The following is a 25,395-nucleotide window of genomic DNA, read 5'->3' on the forward strand; positions in this document are numbered from 1 at the left end:
ACAGTGGTCTTCATTCTGTCAGACTGACAGACACAACTCCTCTGGATTCAAATCATCTAATGACAGATCCTCCATTAATCCACAAAGCTTGGTTGCATCATGGGAATATGCAAGGCTGTTGCTACATTTAATAAATTTTCCTTCTGAGGAAGTTAAACTTTTTTACAAAGCCTTTAGGGAAAAAAAGAAGTAATTCCTGTAGGGAATTTAGCATTTAGGGGAAAAAGAAGTAATTTCATTAAGTTAGAATTATAGAAACCATTGAAAGGGACCTTAAAGATCATCTAGCCCCCAAGCCCCCTGCTGTGTTCTAGACATTGGTCAAAGCTGTATAGTTGGGTAGAAAGGGACACCAAGACTCCGAAAACCTTCAGAAATCATGAATAGAAAAATGGTTAGCAGAAAGAGTGCATGCTTTTTAGTCAGAGCACTTCCAAAACATCTATAATGGGACAAGTCAGAGGGGGAAAAAAGACAGGGAAGGGGAGAGAGGGAAATGAGTTATATGTATCCCTGACATTAAATAATTAAGACACACGTATATGCATGGATAATCCCTCTCAGACACTTTCATATGAAAGTATATCAACAATAAAAAGATAAAGTCCTTTCAGATTTGGCAGTACATTCCCACCACTGCAGCTGACACATCTTCCAGCAGAGAATTGCTGAATGCACACCTGGCAGAAATCAGTTCAGCGAGACAGATGGGTTTGTCCTCTGCCATGCCATATGCAGGTAAAAGGCAAACTACTTAAACAACGCCAGTTCTTTCAGACGGCTATGGGTGTGCTGACAGCTCTCAGAAACTACTCAGGATGTTGGCAAAGATGGCAGCTTTCTGTAGTAACAAACAGCTGAGCAGGTAACCGTGTGAGCTATAGCTGCAGTGGGTGAAGGCAGTATAAGCCATGTAACCCAGTGCCATGGCAACTAACAATTCTACTGAAAAGACTTCATTCTGAAAGTTGCATATGGAGCTACTGCAGTTGTTTCACAATCAACTCTTTTCTGCCTCTATTTAAACTTTCACTTCTGCAATTTGGTGCTCTGGTTGGTAAAAGCCTTTAGGAACAACCAAAAAGAAGGCATTTTAACAAGGAGAAGGTCTTTATCTCTCTGGATTTTGCCAGTTGGGTCTGTGCTCAGCTCAACAGCAGCATGAAATTATTTCTCAACAGAAATTCTATATTTCTGCAGAACCCAGAAACTCTGCACACCTACATGATGATCAGTAGCATTTCAAGTCACCTTGTAATGATGCCAGTCCACATGAAACCAAGGAACACTTACAAAACAGATGTAAGTAAAACCTGAGATTGTACTGACTGCTAGATCACAAGCCAAAGACATCTTTGCATTCTCCTTAGCTAACAGTGCCACATTCTTCAGTGACAGGGAGTGATCCCATTGCCCCTCATCTCACCATCCCAAGTGCCAACTATTACAGAATTTTTAGTTTAACTCCTGAAAAACTTGAGAAATAAAATTCAGCTACTTCACAAACCCCTAAATTCCTCTAGGTACAAAGCAACAAGTGCTTCTAGCAGAAGCACTTTACTAGGAATGAAGCAGAAGTTTATACTTGTGTGTATTTAGAGTTTTTTTGGGTTTTTTTTATCAGCATACTACCAAAGCAGAAAGAATGTTCAGGTTTGTTCATTAGCAGCTCTCCAGTTTTCTTTTTTCAGAGTTTATTTCCAGAACAGGGTGGTCAGAACTTCAGACAGAGAGAAAAAGTTCTTTTAGTTTTCAAATTATTGATCTCATCACATTCAAATCTGCTAAAAGTTACAACCTTATCAGGAAATCACTGTAAATCATTGAGCTAGCCAGGAAGCATTAGTCCAGGGTTTATCTTCCTTATGGCAAGGATACTGCCTCATAAAAGGCACTCTTCAGTTGTGGGCTAGTCTGCACAACCACTCAACATGTAACATTATCACTGTAGATTTCTTTTTTTTATCTTAAAGAGGACTTCTCCTTAGGAGTCAGCATCCAGGCACACACTGTGAACAGTAAAGAAGTTTGCTTTGAGGATAGCCAGTTTTCTGTTCCATTCCTTCTCATTGGGAAAGGATTCCTTACAAGATGGAACCAAAGTTCTCCAAATCTAAGAATTCATTCCAATAAAATGCCAAGACAAAATCTGGAATGAGAAGTATTTAATAAATCATATCCAAAATCAATTCAGAGTATCCAACAAATTACAATGGAGGATTGCAAACTGATGTGTATATGACTCATCTCATATTAATGCATAATTATTTTTTTTTCTGAAGTACTTGCAAAAACATCTAAAAAGGAATTTATAATTCATTTACTTAGATAGCTGTGGGGGGTGAGGGGGAAACAAGCTATCACACAAGCCCTTTGACATCCTGTTTAAAAATATATAGTTAATTTACTTACTTACTCGCACTTCAACAGACCAACATGAATATGAATTAAGACCGAAGCCTTAAACAGTATACATCAATTTATGAAAGAAACAGCCCTGCCAAAAAAACTGAACCCCATAAAACATTGAAGATTAATCTTAAAAACAACTAAAATAAAATGCAATAATAAACTAACTACTGCCTATAGCAACACTGAGTTTTAGAACTGAGAAAAAAGATATAGTTATTTTTTGTAAGAATGCAAGGTTTAAGTTAGTATCAGATATTTTGAACCATATAATTCTATTTGCTTTTATAGGAAGGATATCCAAAGTTAATGATCCTTTTAAGAAGGCCTACAGAATATGAGAAAAATACATTAGCAAGCTATCAAAACAAATATATTTTAATATACTACAGGATTGATTTAACTCACCAGTACTATAGTATCTTTTAAGTTCTGTGCGTCTGATGTCTTTCAGTTGATTGTACTTTTTCTTTTTCTTATCCTTGTCTGGAGCAGTTTCCTTTTCCCCAGGAAATTTACAGTTGTCTTCAGAGGAACTGATTTGCTCCAAAATAACTTTACTTTCATCATCTTTCTCAGAAGGTGTTGTGGAGACAGGAGATCCAGGGGAATTGGCAGAGACAGTCTCAGTGGTTTGTTTGACTTGTCTTTTCTTTTTCAAACTGTGTATGAAGAAAAGAAACCCACATTAAGATTTAGCCAACCTCTATTGAGAAGTTAACTCACTTTCTAAATTAATTTTTTAAAAATTAATTTAATATCAGAATTCCTTACAACCCTTTAAAAATTACACACTTGGCATCAGTAAGTTGGTAACTAAGATGATCCTACCTTATACTCTTTCTTCCATTATATCATAATCTCAAGGATACCTTCTTAAGAGTAATGAAAAAGGTAGTAAAGTTTTTACTCTTGTTTACTGAGGAGAAGGAACAGGGAAAAACAAACAAACAAACCATCGAAAAGCTGGGGGTTTTTAAAAGGACGATACATCTTAATGTAAAAATAAGACACTGAATTCATGTTTTCAGCATGAAGCTTGGTATAAAATAAAACCTCAGATCACAATGTACTGCAACACAACAGCCAACAATTCCACAGTCCACTGCTCCTGCTTTATAAAACCATCTGTTCTCATATAAACTTGTTAATTTTTTTTTCCATTTTGTCCAAGCTTATCTCCTAGAGCCCATTCATGCTACTCCACAGCTGTTCTGGCACAACCCACACTAGGCTGGTATTCCAAGTGTCACCCAGCCTTATCAACATGGCCACAAACTGCTTGTGCCAGAACATTTTCCAGCTGCCTAGGTTTCTTCTGAGAGAAATCTTAATGAGCTGCCTATAGATCTTCCAACTTATTACTATAGCAACAAGAGTATTTTCTTTTTAGGAGACTCCTTACAGCAAGATCAAGTGAGAAAGATGCTTCAGGAATCAGAACACAGAATTTTCTGCTCAAATCTGTAGCACTGAGTTTGCTTAGAGAGAGCCAAGACTGACTTTAGAGGTTGAGGGTCACTGCCACTAAAATAGCTCCCAGTTAATCACTGACTCATACCATCCAAAATGAAAAACTAATCTACCTAATGCTCCTTCTCTTCAGTACATTAACTTCTTTGTTACAAGGTACCTAAGGGAGTGAGTAGTATACTTATCTTATTGATGCCAAAAACGGTTGTTTTGTGCACAGGAAGAATTATACATAGAAAATGCAGACAATCAGTGAGTCACCACAAATGGGAAAAGGTCACATGAGCTCACAGTAGTAATTTATGTAAGTGAAAACTTAATACATGAAATTATTAATATAATGCAAGAATTTCAGAGATTCTTTCTTCCACCTTTCGTGTTTATATGCTTTTCATGTATTCTTTTAGATTACACATAAAATACATACACAGAGCAATTGCAAATTTCAGGCTATATGCCTTTTTTTAAAAAATAAAATACAGAAACCATTTCCAAGTTTGGAATGTTTAGACTGAGAAGGGTCAGTTTCTCAGTCTACATGTGACCAACACTTTCCTGTGAAACACTTCAAAATACAACAGTATTGTTTGTGTTACAAATCGTATCTATCACACATGTATGTATACATATTTCTTTCATGCTTCCCAAAATAGGAAGATTCACATCCTGCAGCCCACCCAATGAGGATGCTGTGTTCCCTATTCATTCAAACCCCCAGATCTGTAAAACAACCAGCAGTAATAGCTCATGCTCTGCCCAGCAAGAGACAGTCACATGAAATTTATGGATTCAGTCCTGACTACATATGAAAACACCACACAGGGATTTAGAAAAGATAAAAGTGACTACATCTATATAACAAATGAAGTGTTTAAACTGTTACACTAAACTAATTAAAATTTGCATATGAAAAGGAGGCTTATTTTTAACTAGAAAGCCACAGCCCTTATAAAAGGCTGCTGTAGCACTCACAAAACATTACAAACACTTTGCATGTACAATGTGTATATTTAGCTTTGGTGTAAATCTTGGCAACACAGCCCTCTATGCTGAAATGGCATATTCCTAACATGGCTATAACCAATTACAGACTTCTAAATGAGCTACATTCCTGATTTTTGACTCCAGTGACTCAATGACCTTCCTTTGTGTGTGCATATCACAGGATACCCAAATCATCTGCTTCAGTAGATAACAAGCAAGCATCCACTGGCACCCCATTTCTACTCACACTGCAGCAGAGACTTGTCTTCAGATTCACAGTCTATTTGTTTTGATCACAAACTCTGTTTAGTAAGTTTTCTGTAGTATGAATGTAGTATCTCAAAACAACAGGAGAGCCACTAGTGGAAACATAGAACCCTTTCTGGCAGGGGGAAGAAAAGAATAAACAGTAAAACCTCTGTAGAGGTCAACAGTCCTTGTGACAATACTAACAGCTTCTGTCAGTATTTTCCTTAAAACATTTTCATTTGAACTGGAGTTTTCAAAGATGCCCCTGGCAACTTTTAGACTGAAGAGCTAAAACAGAGCTGGCCCATTAGCAATAGAAAAAAGGAAAGCAGAAATGAGAGTCTGAACTGACTCACTGCAATGCAAACTGACTGGTTCTTGTCCTCAGTGTTTAATCCTGCTGCATTCCTACTCCCACAGCACACTGGGGGCTCATTACACAATGTACAGCATCCCCAGCCACAGCTGCTGCTGCTGTGAATGGACAATGCCACAGGTACTATAGGAACAAGTGATCAAAAATCTGGGCACTCCATAATTTTTACTCCATTGCTGCGGTAGGTATCAGATTTCAGTTGGTGCCAAGCTTACTCCTCCTGCCCACTGCTCTGTTTCAAGGCCATGACCATCCAACTCCAAAAGTGCTAACCTTGGCACTAGGAAAAAAGACTAATTAAGACCAAGTATCCATGACATTCCAGACAGGACTCGGAGTAACTGCAACTCTGTCTAGAGTTACGATCTCTGCTTGTAAGATGCTTCTTCCTCAGGTTTTTAAAGCCTGGTAAAAAATACTGAAACCCCTCCAATTCACACTCCTGAAAAGCCTTGCCTGTAATTTATCAAGACACCAAAACAAGCCTTCAACAGCATTTAAAGCCATAACGGCAGCCCCAAACCTACTATGCTTTTTGACATTATGTACCCTCTTAGTAAAGCAAAGCCCTCTATACACATGAGGCAATTAATTATTAATGCACACTGGTATAGTGCAGCAGAGACTAGGCTGTGAAGAGCACAGCTGAAGGGTTTACTGCATTTTAAACTCCATTCCCTTGAGATATCTCCTTCAGTCTCCACTCACCCTTCTCTCACACTGACCTGTATATCCCACACGAGCTGCCAGTCTTTCTCCCACTCAGATTTCAAACCCAGCACCTCCTAAAGAAGGTAGGATCTGAAAGTCTAATCTACTCTTCTCTCTGCTCTCAGATATTTCCCAAACTTCATAACAAGAGCTGCTATGAACAATGGTTTTAAGAACATAATTTGTTGCATTATTTCTTTTTTCAACTACTTTGGAAGATTTTGAGTGAGTTTGTTCAGTTTCTAAGGGGATTTCTGTGAACAAATCTAACATTCCATTTTGTCCTAATAGTTATGAAAGTAAAAGGGAGCTTAGCAGCAAAAAAAAAAAAAATAAACCTCTCAGTTTGATCTTGTTCTGCAATTAAATCAGCCTTTCAGGCAAAACAAGAGGCATACACTGAATTAATAAAGTGCTGCTACAGAAAATGCTTGGTTTTCAGTATCAGTTGATGGATATGTTGTGCTCCATGAAGAAAGCAGCTGGGGGAAGAAAAAAGAAGAAAGAAAAGAGCAGGATAAACAATCATTTTATCTGCAAAAAACACTCCTGTTTATGAATAAAGTCTTACACATCTGTAATTTCATTTAGACACCAGATAACATTTTTCAAGCTAGTTGATTCTGACAGGCAAACATTTCTTCTGAGAAATGTTTATACAGAGGGATCCGTTTCCAGCCCCTCAAGTGCTTTCTGAGCAACAACCAGTAAGCCATTTTCTAAGTTTGTCCAAATAGAAAGTTTGCCAGCAAAAGCAAAACTTACTGCTATACAAATATAATTTCATTTAATAAATACTAATGATCTGAAATGGACACAATCTCACAATAGGCAGGGAAAAATGCAAGGTTAGCAGTGCTTACTTAAATTAATTTGCAACTGACTGTTTAATACCTTGGGCACTGACTTACAGGAAAAGAGCTAGGAAAATTCCAAGAAATGGCCTACTTCATCTTCCAGACCCAACTCTATTTGACTGGCTATGAAAGGCAAATAACTAATTTTTAGAATAAAACAGCCTGAATTTCCCATTACACTTACAAGGTAGGTGGCTAGGGTAAAAAGAAAACTACTCAGGGAAAAGAGGGGTGATTTTATCTGCCAATTTCCACTAGAAACTACAAGCAACCAGTAAAGCAACTCTGACACTGAGACAGTAAAGACATAGAAATCTGGCAGTCACTTTTTTCCTATAAATTTCATATTGTTTTGCTTAACATTTATTCAATAGCAATGTCTAACAGACAATTCAATAGGACCTCATTCAATACATAACATCACAGTCAAAGAGCACTCGGTCCTTATTACAGGATGTTCTAAAAAACTCCTGATAGTAAGGCGTGTTTCTTACGATGTATTAGATTAATAAAGATCATACACCATGAAAAACTCTAGCTTTAGAAACAAAAGCATCTAATAAAGTGGCCCTCCAAAAATATAAACAAAAGAAGGGGGAAGGGAGAAGAAATCTTTTTATCTTTCAGCTGACAAGCTGAAGTTTTCCTTTTTAGATATTTTCCACAATGTGCATCCTCTAAAATGTGCCTTGATATCTGGCATACAATCATCTTAACATCCTGCAGAGCACAAACAGATCATGTTCCTCAAATACCATTTTTAAAATCTATTTATGCATGCATAAAATAAGATTACAAAAGAAACCTTTTAAAACACTTCAAACACCTTAATCTCTTTTGTTCCTGTTCAGATTCCTTTATATAAAAATGATATGCACACCAATTATTTACTTCAGAATTAATAATTTTAACCTTAATTTAAATCTCTGCACTGATTATAATATATACTAGTTTCTTTCTATCTTCCATGCCTTTCTCCACCCATCCAGAAGAGCTAAATAAATCAAATGTCACATAAAAAAAAACCCTATACCTACCTACAGAAATCTGACAGTAAAAATCTCCATCAGTCACCCACTGGTCTGATCTTAATCAGTCCTTCTCTCCCAGCCTGCTCAGATCACCCCTCTCCCCTTCACCCAGCTGAGTGCCAGCGCAACTCAGCCAGCTCCAGGCATGGCCCTGCTCTCATCCCATCCCATGGAACCTGAAGGATAAGCACATCTCAGACAAAATAAATTACTGCTGCATGCAAAGCCAAAGGAAGTCAGACTACTTGGCAGACCATAACACTTAACCCAGACCTTCCCAGTGCAACTACTTTCACTTCAGCATAGAAACAAATACAAAGCCATTCACCCTCAGAAATCTTCCTAACACTGAACAGCATCCACCCCACAAGGAGGCACACTCCATGGAACACAGACATTTCAGGTTGGCACGTGTCATGTTTTGGAAACAAGCAAGCCACAAGGCTGTATGTTTACTATTAAAACAGACTATTAAGGCAAATGTAAGGGAGAGAACACATTTTTTGCCAGATATTTAAAGAATATTCTTTATATCTTATATATTTATATCTTTGCATCTTCCACAGATAGGAAAAAACTACCAAAAAAAATCAATTCTGAAAAAGTTATCAAGGACAACTGTGTTGTCCTTGATATGTATGGTGTTGCAGATACTCAAAAGTGTCCATAACCTGGTTATTCCAAAGGACAAAACGTAACTCCTGAAAGCTCTGATGTTACTAGCACAGGTCAAAGCTGGAAATTTCCACTTTTATTGGAGCAGCTGTTACTGATTGACAGCAAGTACCAGCACCAGGCTTCACAATGGTCAGTCAGCAGCAATGCTCAAGAAAGCTGGCATGCTCCACAGAATGAAGTGCTGTACTGACAATCCAGGGTATGCCTATTTTCTTCCCAATACTGCCATTAGCTTAAAAGCAAGTCACTACATCTCTTTCATCATCTGTAATGTGGAGGGGCAGATTTGTAGTAAAGTTCTTCTGGAATTTTAAAGACACTACATTTTCTGATGAGTTCTTAGATTAAGTAAAATATGTTAATCTCCCCTTCCCAGTTTTCTAACTTAGATCAGGGAATTTTAAATATCGCATATAACATCTTTTATGTTTATTTAAGGGTTGGGAATAATCCTTATTTCCCTGGGTAAAACTCAAAGAGGTCAGTTTTTGTTTTCCTAAAGTTTTTGTTTTCCTAAATTTAAGACTACAGTGTTCTCACACACCTTAACAAACTTTCAATTTTCAAAAGCAAAAGTATCCACATCTTTTGTGTTTACTTGGAAAAGAGGTTATGATGTATTCAGCACTTGGTGGCTATGACAACAATTTAATAAAATCTTTTCCATAGGAAAAGGATTCTGGAAAGCTATTTTGCTTGCTTTAGACATCTATTTGATCCTCTCCCTTATAACTTTAGTTACTGCAAGCTCTCAAAGAATAGCCTTAGGCAGAAGGCAAAATGAAGAAGTCTTTCCCTTTGCCAGAAGTTCACTTAATAGGCTTATTCAGTCAGAGCAGCACCACAGAACTATTTTGTCACAAGTACCAACTTGATTTTTAACACTCTCATCGTGCTCCTCCTGCTTTCTTCTGCTGACAGTTCCAGATACTCTCTCTTACTGTGCTGTTCATTCATCACACCAAAGGGATCCTACACATCCAGGGATTCTTCTGAAAGCAGCTCAACAGGGCATTCTCCCGGCACTGAAGCCCTGGCAAGGGAGGGATGGCCCTGCCCTGTCACCTCCAGACAGTGCTGGCCCCCAGCCTCTCCCCCACCTAATGCCAGCCCCTCGAGCCACCCCTCCCCTCCACATCTGCTGAGTGAAACGGCAAGAAAAAGGGAACTGCAGTTACACAGCCGGGGAGGATGCTACAGACAAGCTGCACAGAAAGAGTCACACCACAAGTAAACGTTTTTTTTTATTTTGATGAGGACAATAAGCTCATCAGGCTGATACACATATCAAGTTTCTCCAAAACTCTGATAAACTCACTCCCTGCCTCAACTGAATGCTCTTCAAGAAACTCAAATTCCATGAAAAAAAGAGGAAGGCCCTTTAAAATTAATAGTTAATTAACATAGGGAAACAAAATGCAAGAATTGAGAATAATCCCAAAGGCATAGACAGAGTATATGGAAAGCTCTAGGGGATGTGTGCTGTTCCATACAGTGGTTGCTCCACACCCACTTTTTCAGATCATCTATGTAACAAAACTTCCTGATAAGAGAAAACAGTTTTAGTATTGATTAAACTGGCTGAAACCAGAAAGAAATTTAGTGCACAGTGACTCAAATGGCAATAAACATCTGCAAGGAAGCAATAAAACAGTAGGTGAAAATCAATGGTCATTTACAGCAAAACCCACAGGAAATGTGCCACACATCATGCAGCAGTAATGTAGCTGGAACCCACCTCCAGGGGAAAAAAACACCTCAAGAGGTGCTATCTTAGTATTTCTTATATGAGAAGTACCAAAGATACCAAATTAAATTCTTTCAAGAATTACATTCAGATAAAAGTGAAATGCAGACAAAAATAAATAGCTTAGGCATGTTGTTTGCCAAAGATCTAAAAAGGTACAAAGAACCAATATGAAAAATCATCATGGCAGGGCCGCGGAGAACACAGTGACAGGGATACAGTCTTTCAGTTTTGGTGATTTGGTTCATTTGTTTTGGTTTTAGGGACTTGTTTGCTTTTTTCTCAGAAGAAATCTGCATGGCAAACTGTTAAAAGGCTGTACACATGTGGGCAGACTTGAAGAATACCTGCAGGCACTCCCTTTTTCCCACCCCTCATTCTTAAGCATCCGTGCCTGGCCCCCAGCTGAAATCAAGAATGGTGAATTCAACAGTAACGAGGCAAAAAATACAGCAAACCTCCAGAGCTAAACAGGATTTGAGGAAAAGGAGACTTGTTTCAAAGCCTGTAGCTCAAAGAAGCATCTTTAAGCCTCTTCTGTCAGCTCACCACCTCTCTCTCTGCTCACCACCCCGATCCTGGCCCCAGGAGCTGTGCCCATTCTTGCACAAACCCATTTGTTGCACCTGCACAGGGACCAGATCTGGGAAACTATGTAGGTTAAAGATAACCCAGCAAAAATACCAATATGTGAATTAATTTTTTAAAATTTGATCACTCCCCCATTAGATCCCACTTGGCTGTGCTAACACTTGTGTCAACACAAAAGGAGGCAGCCGTAAGCAGAGGCAAGACCGCTCCTCCAAGCAAGCACTTTGCTGAGATGGAAGGGTTTGTGAGCAACAGCCTCTCTTATGTTCCTTGAGATCAGTAAAAAGAGGATGGCAGAAAGCCAAGCCAGGCACACACCACACCATGCCCAGCAGACCTCTGGACAGGAGCTCTGAAGTGGTCATGGCAGATTGTTCCCACTTATCCAGAAAAGGTGCTTTGATGATGGGAAATTTTCATAAACATTGTCACTCTGAAGGCTGGAAGAAGGGCAGCTTCCCCTGCTGCAAAAAGGAAGCACTGACTCTACTTCCCCAACAGCAGCAGAGAGAGAATAAAGTGCTGGTTTCTTCATAAAAAAGATCTTAATATTGAGTAAGCTGACAAATCAGTAAGTGAAGTTACCCATCAGTGTTTGCTGACCAAAAGGTTTGGGATGATCCAAAAGTTGCTATGGTTGAGAAGTCAGTGACCAAAGTAAAGTCAAAAATTCAACAGTTTTCTTATTTAAATGACCAATAATAGAGATATCTTAGAGAGGGAGGGAACTTGGATTTAAAGTACCTGTCTTTGCATTAGCTTTTGCTTTTCTTAAGAAACTTACTTTGAAATTGCCATTTAAATGTCACGGTGCTCTGCATCACTGTACCAACCTCTATTGCAAACTATCAATTTAATACAGCTGTAAACAAAAGTAGTTTTAAAAAGAAAAACACAAAGAAAAAATCCCACATTTTCTCCTTTATATTATTAATAGACAAGGCCAAGGATTTTTTATTTTAAGAAAAGGCACTACATGGAAGCCAAACCGATGGCTTTAAATGCTAACTTTTCCTAACACCAAAATTATTCAAATGTCACCACATCTTTTTCAAGGATTCTGTTAGTAAGAGCTGGAGATCACAGTATAAGAGATGCTGTGCACAGGCCTACAACCAGGTTGGAAACTTATCCATTCAGGAACAAATTTAGAGCAAAAAGCACTGCAACATGAGTAGAACAAGGCTTTATTTAAAATATTTCAGAGTAATTTCTAAAAACAAACTCAACCAACCGTGTACCTCATTTCTGTGTTTGCATTCATTGTCCTCAAACAACTTGCAACCTATTTTGCATGTTGAGCAGTTAAATGGCTTTCCTTAACAGACTTCCCATGAACTGGCATGAAGCACAGAAGAAATGTCCAAGTTCACTAAAGATACTATTGTGTGAATTAATGTTCTGAAAAGACACACAGCCATGCTGTCATGGAGGAATAAAAAGGAATCTGTAGTTTCAGTATTTAGAATAATGGCTGATATTGTCTCATACAACAGATATTTCATAAGTATCATGATCAATCTACACCCAGAACAGGTGTCTGCATCATCTTCTATACAAAATAATATGAAACCACTTTTTTAATACTGCAGTGAAAAGACCATTAACCACAGGTATAAAGATGACAAGATAGGGAGAGTTTGTCTGCCTGGGACAGTCACATGGCAGGCATGTAACAAATGCAACTCATGAGAAGCATATACCTTAAAATGAGAATTTGACATGGTCTGGTATTTTTCACCAGCCATACCATTACATTAGTGTAGTTGGTCCTCAACTACACTCATAAGAGATAAAATGTGTATTAATTGCTACTTCTTAAAACCCCTCTGTGGGTTTTATATCAAATATTATATTATTTATGGATTTATTTTTGCCTGAAGAATAGTTTGCATTTTTTCATTTTCACTTCAGCTGAAACTTTTAACCTGCAGTCAAAATGTATATATGGCTGTAAGGGGAAGAAGCAATTACTTGAGGGAAAATGAAAAAGCAAAAATTAAACCTTGCCCTCTGTCAACGTGATAGAAGATAGGAAGACACAAGAGGCTCTGCTCTATGTCCATGTTCTCTGGACTCTGTAACTTCATGAGGTCTCACTGCACTTGAGGCAGTAGCTGAACTAGAATAAGAAGGTGAAGAACCCAGGGAGTTACAGTGCTCCTCAATTTAATGCTGTGAGGCTGCCCTTCTGCTCCTTGCAGCAGCACCCAGGCTGCAGCACACCCGGAGGCTCATCCTGGAGGAGGCTGAGTGCTGCCGCCTCCTCCCTGCACACCCAGAGCAGGCCAGGAGCTATCTTCAGCCTCCTGGTATTTTCAAGGACAACGACCTCCTATCAAATCCAGCCAGTCCAAGCCAGATAAGGGAGGTGCTCTGTGACATCCTGTCCTGCTGCCTGCCATTCTGCCCACCAGTCCATTCCTTTCTGGGCTGGGAAGAAAAGCTTCCTGGCATGCTGGGTCCTACCCCTGCTATGGCAGGTGGGTAGGGAGCTGCTGGCCTCCCCTCCCCTCTTGTGCTCTGGCACTTCTCCCTGCAGCCACATTGCTTTGGACCTGCTCCCACCACTCGTGCCTGGACAGCTCAGCTCCTACAAGCAGCTTTCACTGTTCTGTAACACCTAACAGTATGGTTCTTCACATGCATGAAATTGCTCAAATGCATCTGTCCATGGGACCAGAGTCATATGCTGTAGTTTTGGATTGCCAAAAAAAAAAAAAAAAAGAAAAAAGAAAAAAAAGAAAAAATAGAAAAAATAAGCAGAAAGAAAAGAGTTTTGGCAGTAACAACAAAAAATCCTTCTTGGCTTCACACAAGAAGAACTGCAATATACAGCACCTGCTGTGGTCCAGGTGGAAAGAGCAGCATCATCTTCTTAACATTTAGTTCACTAACAGATAATGAACATACAGATAAATCTTCTGCTTGAGGAGATTTGACTTTTAAAGATTGTCTGATTGAACCATGTGATTGACACCTTCAAACCATTTATAGAAGCATTACTGAAAGTAAAAATCCATTACAGAAATGCACTGCTATGCCAAAACCATAATATAATTTAAACTAAGCTTACCAGTGATTAGCTAGCTGTTAAGCTTACACCTACTGAAATAAAAATAGCCAGTCCCGAAAAATAGCAGCAAAAGCCTGAAGTTATTAGCACTATATTAAGTGTTATACAAGACAAGTTCTCTGTTCCAAAAACTGCTGTCTCACAGAAAAATACTCAGTGTATTAAGGCACCTAGAGAGCTGATTTATGGCTCATTTACATTACAAAGGTTTTCCAGCATAAGGACAATTATTTCCCTCCTCCCCAAATTCCTAACCACTCCTGCTGCTCTTCTTGGGATTTTCTCTCACATAAATCAATAGGAGGAATCCCACAGATGTCAGTGGAATAACATGAGAATCTTAAAGCATAGGTAACACACATCTTCAAATTTCAGATGATCCTAGGAAACACTCCTTTCTCAGACTACACAGTAGGACAGAAAAAAAACACCAAAAACCTACACTTAAAACTCACCTCCACATAATCAGATTGGCAGGCACAGGGTGGGGTGGAAGAAATCCCTTCCAAACACAGTCTGGAAGCTGGATTAACACTGAGGGCATGAGAGTTTACTATGGGGAGCCTAAGGCCACCAGGAACATGCACGCAGCCTCTTACCCTGCTCAAAGCCCCAGAGCACAATCAAAAAGCTTCATTTTCCTTGGGGAGGCAAGGGTGGGGAGCCCAGCGCCTAGAGGTATGCAGCAAAAACTACAGAATGTGCATCTAGTAGTTCAGATACAGTGTAAGCAGACAGGTATCCAGTGTATCCACAGAGGACCCACAGTATTTCCTCTCTTAGCAGTAGAATTCCCTTAGTTAGGTATATAGTACTTTCCAGTCTCTCAGACAGAGGGGGAAAACTGCCCCTTTCCAAAAGCATGTTCCTGCAGGTATCATTCATACCTTTCCCCTTAAACATGCAGCACCCTTAGCAGAAATAGACTATACAATGTAGCATGGCACATGGCAAAACCATACAGGCAAAAGCCTCAAATGATGGCAGATACAAAGGCAGGCAATTTTATTTGTGAGCCAGAAAACATGTTCCCTGAGGGTGCATGCCTAACTTCTTATCAACCTGTGTCTTCTTCAATCCAGCAAACTCTAACATAGCTCACAATGCCAACTGTTCTTCTCAAAATACTGTACAGCCCACTCCCTACTACCCGTGGTACAAAGCACAGGAGAGCTGACCAGGACTGCTGCCAAAAGGACGTAAAACAGTTGCTATTTCTCAGAGCATGATCAACAGCACCACCTAAAAGTCAGTACCATTAGGCATCTCTTTAGGCTGCTTCTGGAAGGCACCTTCGTGCTGGAGCAGCTCAGTGATGACAGCTCTGTCATCCATAAGAGACACGGCAAAACCAGAAGCTGAGTGTGACCACCTCCCTTCTGTAGCATCTTACACAGCATCACTTTAAAATCGACCATGCAACCACACTTCTGCCAAGTATTAGGCTACGTTTTCACTAGTGTTTAAGCGAGACTTAATTTTAAAACAGTTCACTGGGGTTAAGCAGAATTTTATGCAATAGATACATAAGTGCCTAAGGACAGAAGACAACACCTGGGAGGCTGAAAAGACAAGACTATATCTGCAGACACTACAGAAACAGTGCCATTTAAAAATGTAATTATATCAGATACAGGAAGAAATCTGTACCTCACCTATCCAGAAAGTCACTCTGAGAAGCCTACAACTTTCATAATTTAAGATATGTCTTTAAATCCCTCCAAGAACAAAATGGCATGGCCCACCAGGAATGTACAGCACTCCCCTCAGTGCCTGGTATTCCCAGCTGTAGGCTGCAGGGAAGGGAAGTAGAAGACAAATTACGTTGCAATGATGTTAATAGCCACTCTTATCCAAACTGCACAAAGGCCCATCGTGTAACAATTTATGTTCTATAAAGAAGGCTAAATAAGTGTCTTTTTAAAGGCTGATAAGACACACCCAAAGGTCCCTTTGGGAAAAGCAAATTTAAGGTCATTGCATGCTTCTGTCTAACAATCCAACCTTACAAGAGTCTTGTAAGGTGAAAAATTGTGAAATTACTGGTGTGACACAGTACATTCGAAAATTAACTAAACTCTTTTCTCTGCCTAGTCTCCTCTCAAAGAATTCGAGAACATCACAAAACTCCACCTTTCTTCTCTGTCCCAAAAAAGCCTCTTCATACAGAGGCCACACTGTTACCCAAGTCTCACTTCACATGCAGGGGGAAGTGAATGGGTGAGGAGGTTAACCATGCTTCCTGTCCAGGGCCCCATTAAATACTTTCACTAATTCTGTTACCAGTAACAAAATTCTTCTTCAATCCTAAATTACTCCACTGCTCTTGAGGATGAAAGCAATGGAAAGAAACAAGACTGCAGAAACCACTATCTTGTTTATGTTTCCCAGAGGAAGCACTCACATTGGGAATAATTCTGTGATTTAAAGACTAAACAGAAAATATTGATTCATGCCCTTTTGCTGAATTCTATCCTGCACCACAGAATTACAAGACACACACAAGCCCTAAATAGCAGAGCTAATAATAACCATTGCACCCCATAAAGCTGAAGTAATGATATATTCACCCTTTTCTTACAAAATTGAATGCCTCAGGCATATGTGCTATTGCCTGAAACAATATGAATAAAATGCAATACCGTTACTCAGTTTAAGTAACTCAATAATGAGGTAATGTTTATATATCTGGAAGCAGAGTCAAGATATTTTCATTGTACAGATGAACTGAAATGATGTATTATTTCCTTGAGCCATTAAAAAAATATTTAAGCATCTCCAAGATCTTGGCTTGACTTTTCTTCACACCCAAGATAAACCTCCATGATGGTTTGTTTTAAAAACAATGTGTGGAAAACTTTTCCTCTGAAAAACAAAAAATAAAGTATGGGTGCTACAGGAAACCTGAATAAACATCAACACATTAGCTCAGCAGAATTAGAACAATTGGAAGGAAACAACTGCTGGAGGAATAGTGAGCTGAGGAGCACCCAACACTTCAAGTCTGTTACAGATATAATGAATCTGGCCAAGAAGAACTGCACCTAACAGAAAAACTTATGAAAAGGTCTCAAATACATGAGATGCCCTCAAGGAAGTAACTTTGTGCATATATATCTTATATATGTTTTCCTCTGTCCTAGCCACCTTTTTTCCACACAGTCCCTCCGTGCTTACTGTGTTTTTATTTCACCATCTATGTCTTAATAACCACAGGAATAAAACATATGAAGTGCACAATTACTGAATATGGGAATAAAACAGAAGACAAGGAAAGTCCAAATGAGATGCTTACAAATCTGACAGCTTGCAATATGCAAAAGACTGACTAAGGGAATGACCTCAGCATGTCAGACCAAAGGTCTGTGCAAGCCAACATCCTGTCTCCAACAGCTGCCAAGGGATCAGGGAAAAACCACAACAACATGACAATTGCATATAATGCCTTCCCCAGCTAAGCTTCCCAGAATCTAGCTGTTTACAGCTCAGTAGTTATGTATCAATGATTCTTACTGTTGAAATTGTTGTGAATACTTAAAAGGAAAGCTATGTCATAAACAGCTATGGGACTGAAAAGCTGTACACCATTATTTGTATGGTTTTATTTAGGTATTGAAAATAATTAGAAAGGAAAAAACCTTGTAAATTGGAGCTGGTAACAAGTAAACAAAACCGCAGTAAACATTTACCTTCTTTAAATCTTAGGTTTAATGTATAAACCTTAATCTATGGATGTAAATTTAGGTATCTAAGCCAAGAACCTAAATCAACTTAAAACATGCTGTGAATTCCTTTATTTCTCTTAGATATTGGCATCATAAGGAAACAGGAGGTGAGCATTAAGTTATACAACTAGCTTCAGGTTCTGAAAAAGTATTAAAAACCTGGAGCTAAAGAGAGTCTCTACCTACTGAGATGGCCTTTGGAGTATGTCCTAGACATTTATGTGGTTTTCTCAACAGAATGGTGGTAGCAAGACCAATGTAAACTCAATAAACACAAAGACATCCAAATCCCAGTGAGAATATTTTCCCTAATACAAGTGCCTCATTTTTGGCTTCAGAAATCTGGCTCTCAGCGGTGACCAAAAAGAAACTGAAAACTAAAATTCATAATTCCCCTGGAAACTATTAAGAAATCATTCAACATAAGTATGTTTTTTACAGTTCATCTCCACACAGATTGATCAGATTAAGTCACCAAAAGTTGAAGACATAACAATTAATAAAATTAATGTAAGTATTTTGGACAACTTGTTGAAAAGCAGCATTTTTTCATATAAAGCGCACTTATTTCTTTTCTCTAAGACAGCAGCAGAGAGCTAATTAACATAGGATTGTACAAAGCATGGAAAATGCTCAGTAGTAACTTGCTGTGATGAATGCTGAGGCTCAGAAAATTTGAACCTGAAAGAGTTCTCATTCTTTCAAAAAAGTATTCAAACTCTTCCCTTATGATTTCTCATATTCTTTAACTGATTGTCCAAAGATATCCAGTATCACAGAACAGCATATGCAAAATATATCCAGCAGCACACAACAGCACATGCAAACCAATTCCACTTTCAAGCTGTACATTTAGCCTTCCAGACTACCAATTTATATCTAAGGCAATTCTTTCCATGTGATACACAACACTCATTCTGGTAGTTTCTTTCTAAATTAAGTTAAAAATTTAATGGCCACTCATTATACCCCTGAACTCAAGCCTACACAATGGCCAAGGGAAAACAAGGCTCTACATTCTGTGAGAGGGAAAATGCACAGGCAGAGGGAAATAGGTTTTATCTGGGCTCATGGGCACATAATCACATTAAAAAGCACCAAATGTCACAGTAGAGTCAATATACACAGGTGTGCCTCTGTACACCCATTACATGTGTCTATGTGCCATCTATTTTTGGACTTGCTGAATATCAGCACAGATATTGGTCCATTTGGGAGACAGTGACACAGAAGGCAAAAGAAAAGCCTAAAAACATGATTGGGAAAATGAGGCAAGAAAACTTAACTACACAGAATAGTCTAAGTAGGAGTAACAGTTAAATAAGGACCTATTGCATAAGAGAAATTTATGCTCACGTTACTCTTATACTTTCACTTCTTGCCTGTTAAACTCCTACGAGCCGTAACATTTTATCTACACAAGGAATCTAAATCACTCTTTTAAAAGTTCTGAAGACATCTCTGTTTAGTTTGAAAAAAATAACTTTTTTTGTTTCCTGACAACCAAGGCAAAAAAGAAGCCCTTTACCAAAAAACAGAGTGGGTAAAACTGCATTTGGTAAGAAGCAAAAATGGATGGGGAAAGTTTTATTTCAGCTTCACTTGCCACAGGGAGGAGGGAAGACCTGGGAAAACTGAGGCACTGTATCTGTACAGGAAAAATATGATGGCTGAGTGGGTGTCTTCGACAGAGCAATTTCAAATATTTTAAATGTGTAAATAATGCTAAATTTGGGGGACAGAGATGCAGACAACTTCATGTTCATCTTGATCTTGCAATTCAGGAGCCGGTTTGTCAGCATATATTTTGGGATTCTCAAGCTTCCCTTCCAAGAATTGCAAGCACAACCACTCCGACACTGAGCACCACCCCTACCTAGCTAAGACAGAGTAAGCTGGCTAAACCGTATCATCTTTGTAAATAAAAGCAATGTTTTTTTCAATCATTTTTATCATTTGGAATTTATGACTGGTGATTTTTAAGAAATAAGTGACGTTGTTTTCCTAATAACTCATCTTTGTTAATTTAGCAAGTCTCTAATCATCTCTGAGCTCTGATGTACAAGAAGAGCCAAGGCCTGCAACCTATATAAAGAAAAAAGATGCAAGCTGGGAGGGAAAGAGACAAGTAACCTCCCCAGAGTTACACAGTAGCTAAGTGCTAATACCCTGAATCGATTTCCCATCTTTTTGAACCTTGCTCATGTCCTATGCCCATACAAGACATACTGCCCCTGTGAATTTTTAAAACAGAACACTCACAAGATGACAGAGGAAAGCAGATTAAATAAAATTGTCAAGGACTTTCCTGAAAACCTCTTGAGCAGACAGCACTTAGAAAGAACACAGAACATTCTCAACACTAAAGCATCTTACTCAGACATCCGTCTCAAAGCCTGAGTCTTCTTTAACACAAAATTTCTTGTTCCTTAGTACAATCCCTTTAGCTACTTCTGCTTTATCCTTCATAATGCCTTCTCTGTTTTAGGTGCCACTATCCATTTCCCCTTCTCAGAATCTCAAATTGCAACATTCTGCCAACATCAACATAACTGCATTTCTCCAAATAGAAAGCAAGTCACCAGACACACATGACCAAAACTTCCTCCAGTTTTTAGCCACCATTACATAGAACCCAAAGAGCAATAAAGCAGCAGCAACTCTTCCCCACACTACTTCTAAATGTTGTGACAGGCATGTCCCTTGATCTAGCCTGTAATGCACTAAAGCTACAGTAATTTAGTACTGAGTGGAGATGGGATACAATTTTCCTCTTCAACAGAACAGAAAACATCCTTGAGGCAAAGATGTTTATTAAACCTATTTCCTATCCCCTCCCAAGAGTAAGTGAGCTTTGATTCTTCTTGTACATGAGAGCTCAGAGATGATTAGAAACTTGTTAAATTAACAAAGACACATTATTAGGAAAGCAACGTCATTTATTTCTTAAAAATCACCAATCATGAATTTCAAATTATAAAAATGACTGAAAAAACATTGCCTTTATTTACAAAGATGATTTGGTTTAGCCAGCTTATTCTTTCTTCTTATTCCAACCCTATGAGTTAGTACTACTAAATCTGTGCTTGTTTCATTTGAAAAAAAATAATTTTATTTAATATTTTATTTTTTTAAAGTATTTTATTTGAAAAAATCTTGCTTTATTTGAAAACAAATAAACTTCTGGTTTAGATACACATATGTTTCAGATATGCTTATTTTCATCAACACTGTCCAGGAACTTGATGCTGGAAGCTCAAATGCAGTGCAATTTGCAACTGAATACTCAAGAATAGCTTAATATTACAAATTAGAATTCTAATTCAAGTATCCTCTACTATTCAAAAGAAAAAATAACCACTTAAACATCAAGTATACCACAAGGAAAGCACTTTCTGGATACACACTGCAGCATAGGTTTCATTTTTATACATACTTGAAAAACCACAAAGTCTTGTCAAAAAGGCAGAATAAGGAGTTCTGTATTGTAATCAACATTGAAAAAAGCCCTTTAAGCTTACCGAGCAAAATAGCCTTGTCGCCGTTCCTTCTTCTCCTCCTTGGCCTCCATTATTTACAGTCAAATGGGCAAGGTGAGCAGCCAAGCACAATGCTCCTTCTCCCGTCAGCACCTCATAACCAGGCAGAGTCTCCTGCATATAACAGTTAAAAACAGGAAGCTCATAAATCAACATGCCACCAACACCTACAAAACCCAACAGGTTGTGGAAATACAACTGACCCAGTTGCAAAGCAAAGTAAAACCAGTGTTTGTCGTGAAGTGTCCGTTTAATATACAATGAGAGAAATCAATTAATGCACTCTGACGAGTTTCTCAGCAGTGGAAGAGACATTTTGCAAAGCAGGTAACCCAAAGGGCAGCATCAAGTTTTAAAACTCTGGAAAGATTCAACTACTTTCAAGTTTATACCAAAACATCTTCCAGGTCTTACGTGTTTCTTATCAACAGATAGTAAACATATAAGAAACACATAGGCAGATCAAGAGAAGCTTTCAAAATACATAGTATAAACAGAATAACCCCTAAGACACACAATGCTTACTCTGAATTTAAATTTTAAATTACTAAAAATACTGTAAGATTGTGAGAGATCTGAAAGTTTTAAAAACATTGTGAAAGAAAAAAGAGTGATCTACATTCTGTACAAAGTTTGACTTTGTGACCAATATACAAGCTCAAACAACCATACAGAGAGAAACAAGATGGACCTCTGGCTCACCCAATGAAGTGTAATCACCTTGAAATAGGTAGGACTAGGGAAGGTTATCTAGGTTATCTGAAAAGGATAAAAAAAAAAAAAAAAAAAAAGGGAGACCAGTAACAGTGGTTTTTGACATGAAAATCATCACCTCTTGGCAGAATGCTGTACCAAGGCACTTGGAAAACAGAAGCTGAGAATGTCCAAACTGCTTTATAATTACTGTAATTAACAACATGCCACATAAACTGCTGTCCAAGATCCCTGCCAAGATGTTTTATCATTTTCCTCTCAACATACATTTAACTTACCATGATGGCTTGTGCACATGCAAGAAGTAAGTTAAGTTTAGAGTTTTTTGTCAGTATTTTAATAAACTCAAACCAGAAGTTACTACTAAACATTTTAGTCTAATGGGCTGTATAACAAAGAAATGGAAGACACATAAATTATGATTCATAGCAAAACAAGAAAAAAAATCTTCTGGGACCTAATCAGCTTCCATTATTTTCCCCTGCATTAAAAGATCACAAGCTACAAACTGCCAGATGTCAACAAAAGAGATGATGCAGCAAAGACAGACTAATCTACTTGAAAAGCCCAAGAACAAATCATGCTAGAGTCTACTAGAAATACTTGCCACAATTTTCTCTCCTTATTGATGGATGATTAGTCCACAGCATATGAAGCCTATTGTTTCAAAATGCACTTTTCCTAACTCGTAAGTTTTGAATTCATCCAGTGCATCACAAAGAATGAAATTGCTTTCATTTTTACACATTAGGTAGTCTTACATGAATGGGTACTCTTTAAATGGCAAATATCTGACATCTTTAGCTTTATGAAGAGAACACTATTTTACCTCTGCAAGGTAACACATGATGTAGGACACAACTGGATACTGAAACCTACATGACAGAAGCATAACAGCAGCATTAGAACAAACTGGCCTGCTCAGATGTTCAGTCTGTATGAAAACGCCACATACTTCCTGAGAATTCTGATGCATCTTTATCTTCCCTGTTGAGGAAGGTTCTTAGATCTTCAGAGGTTCAGAACTGGTGGCTTCAATAGCACTGCCTTTAGAGTTACAGTAAGTCTTTCTGAGTGTACAACTACAATCTCTACAGCGAATTACAAAAAGAGTTCAAAGAAAGGGGAACCACTTTTCCCCCTTCACCTGCTCTGCCTTCACTACACCGTGATGTGGCATGAGGGCACTGACAGGCCAGAGCTGAGTCTCACACTGACACCAAGAACTATCAAATAACCCCAAAGCACTAATATAGTGTTAAACCCATGACCACAAAGACAGCAGGACCCATGAGAATGGGAAGAGGGAAGAGTCCTTCACCTCACTGAAACAAGATCAGTTGGGATGAACAGAGGCAAGAGAGACCTCTCCTCACTGCTTAATCCCATGCCAGGGTCAGTGGTATGCTTTTTCCATTCATTCTCCTTCTCTCCCATGGTCTGACATCCCCAGCCAGGGAAGTAACTGCCCCGCTCCAGGCTAGCAGATGAAGAGAGCACTACTACCCAGGGAGCCAGGAGGAGAAACCCCTGCCTGCCCAAAGCCCTGTCAGGCCCAGTGCCAGAGCAGCCACCCCCTGCTTCAGCAAAAAGTGCCACAAAAAAGGAGACAGGAGGTTAAGCCTGGATCTAACCACAAATGCTGCAGGAGGTGCCAGCACCAAGCCAGCAAGGCACTGCTCAGCTCCCCCAGTGTGAGGTTTGCTGTTTGCTTTCATCAGTGCTAAACAAAGCCAGCAATGCCAACATGGGTATGGAGCCTGTTCTTCTTACATCAAATAAATCCAACTCCAAGTCTTTTCACATGGTGAGGAAGAATAAATCAAGAATTCAAAAAATTAAATAATTGTATTCATAACAGATGGGCACTCAGAAAACTGGAATGTTATCCACAGACCAGACACAGCAAAGGTATTCAGGCAATTTTTTTTCTTTCACTAATAAAAATACACATCAATACAATATCCAGTCACCAATTAAAGTAAATTTTTATAACCGCATAATTTAATGTCAGATCCCACTCTATGGACCTAAAACTTACTTAGTTTACCTTCTCAGAAGAAACAACAGTATTGTTCTAGAAAGTCATATTAAAGTCTGAAAATTATACTTTGAAAACATAATACTAGAAATAGCAAAATGATTATGAATGCTGACTTCCTAATTTCCGAGTTTACTTGTATTTTTGGGAATTTGGAACTAGTTGCCTAAAGGGAGAAAAAAAGAGAAAACCCGACAGCTAGGAGGAACACAGCACAGCCTGCAGTAATTGCTACATATAGTATTTAGTATTTCAGAGAGTTCCTTTTAATTTTAAGCAGTAACAACACAAAAGTCACATTTACTTTACATGATGTCACTGACAATTTAAAGTTACATCAAAAAAGGCAGATCTACTCCACACTTCTCCCCTATTTGTCCTTTGATATTTCACAAGAAAAAAAAAAAATCAAGGTATTCTTTATTACCTGCTCAAAATGTTATTAATGCTATATAATTAAAATTAATCTTGGTTTCCTGGCAGCCCCTTTCTGGTACAGATGAATACTGTATGTATTTGGGGGAATATTTATATGCTGAGAAACAGACAACTTACTCATATATCATGAGTTCAGTCCAAACTCAAAGGATGACAAAGCTGATTTTTATATAAATTTCAGGCTTAGTTTAACCTTTTCTACACACTGAAACAGAAATAGACTGTGAAAAGCTTCTATTACATGTCTACAGCAGTGCTAATTCTTTAAGTAATCATTTTCAAGGCAAACCAAACAATGCATTTCAGTTAGGAGCCTGTTAAAAATTTGCCACTCTCCAAATTTAGCCAGCGCCAGCACCTGATAATTACATAAAAAAAAGAACAAAATACATAAACATACACCGGTCTTCCTTAATTAGCCTACTGCTAAATTTACTCATTTCTGGGATACTTGCTTTGTTTATCTAGTGTTGCTGCCAGGGAGTTCTGAGGGTGTTACTGAAAATTTGTAATTAGGATGGGAATGCTCTAAAAAGGCCAAAAACCCCCAACTTTAAAAAAAATGTTATAATCACAGGAACAGACTGAACTCCTGACCATGGATGGATATACATGCCACTTCTACTGTCACCACACTTTAAAGACCTCCAGAACCAGTTTCCAGGTTCTGCTGTCCTCCCTGCAACCTGGCACAGGAGGACAGCAGCCTCCTGCACTGGTATATTCAAGTAGCAGAAGAAAATGCTCTAAGTGCAG

General features: G+C 38.5%; 1 protein-coding gene across 5 annotated transcripts in view; it reads right to left on the minus strand.

The window, feature by feature from the left end:
* Positions 1 to 25,395, minus strand: part of NCOA7 (nuclear receptor coactivator 7) — an 83,843-nt gene that overhangs the window by 37,413 nt on the left and 21,035 nt on the right. For all 5 annotated transcript variants that reach the window (XM_021547146.3, XM_021547145.3, XM_031504380.2 and 2 more), the window contains exons 2-3: positions 21,429 to 21,560; positions 2,818 to 3,071 (exon numbers count right to left, since the gene is read on the minus strand). In XM_021547146.3, the coding sequence (XP_021402821.2) occupies positions 2,818 to 3,071; positions 21,429 to 21,478 (304 nt within the window). In that variant the 5' untranslated portion in view covers positions 21,479 to 21,560. The remainder of the gene's footprint in view (positions 1 to 2,817; positions 3,072 to 21,428; positions 21,561 to 25,395) is intronic.

Source organism: Lonchura striata, chromosome 3 (genome assembly GCF_046129695.1).
Source record: "Lonchura striata isolate bLonStr1 chromosome 3, bLonStr1.mat, whole genome shotgun sequence".
Taxonomy (NCBI): Eukaryota; Metazoa; Chordata; class Aves; order Passeriformes; family Estrildidae; genus Lonchura; species Lonchura striata.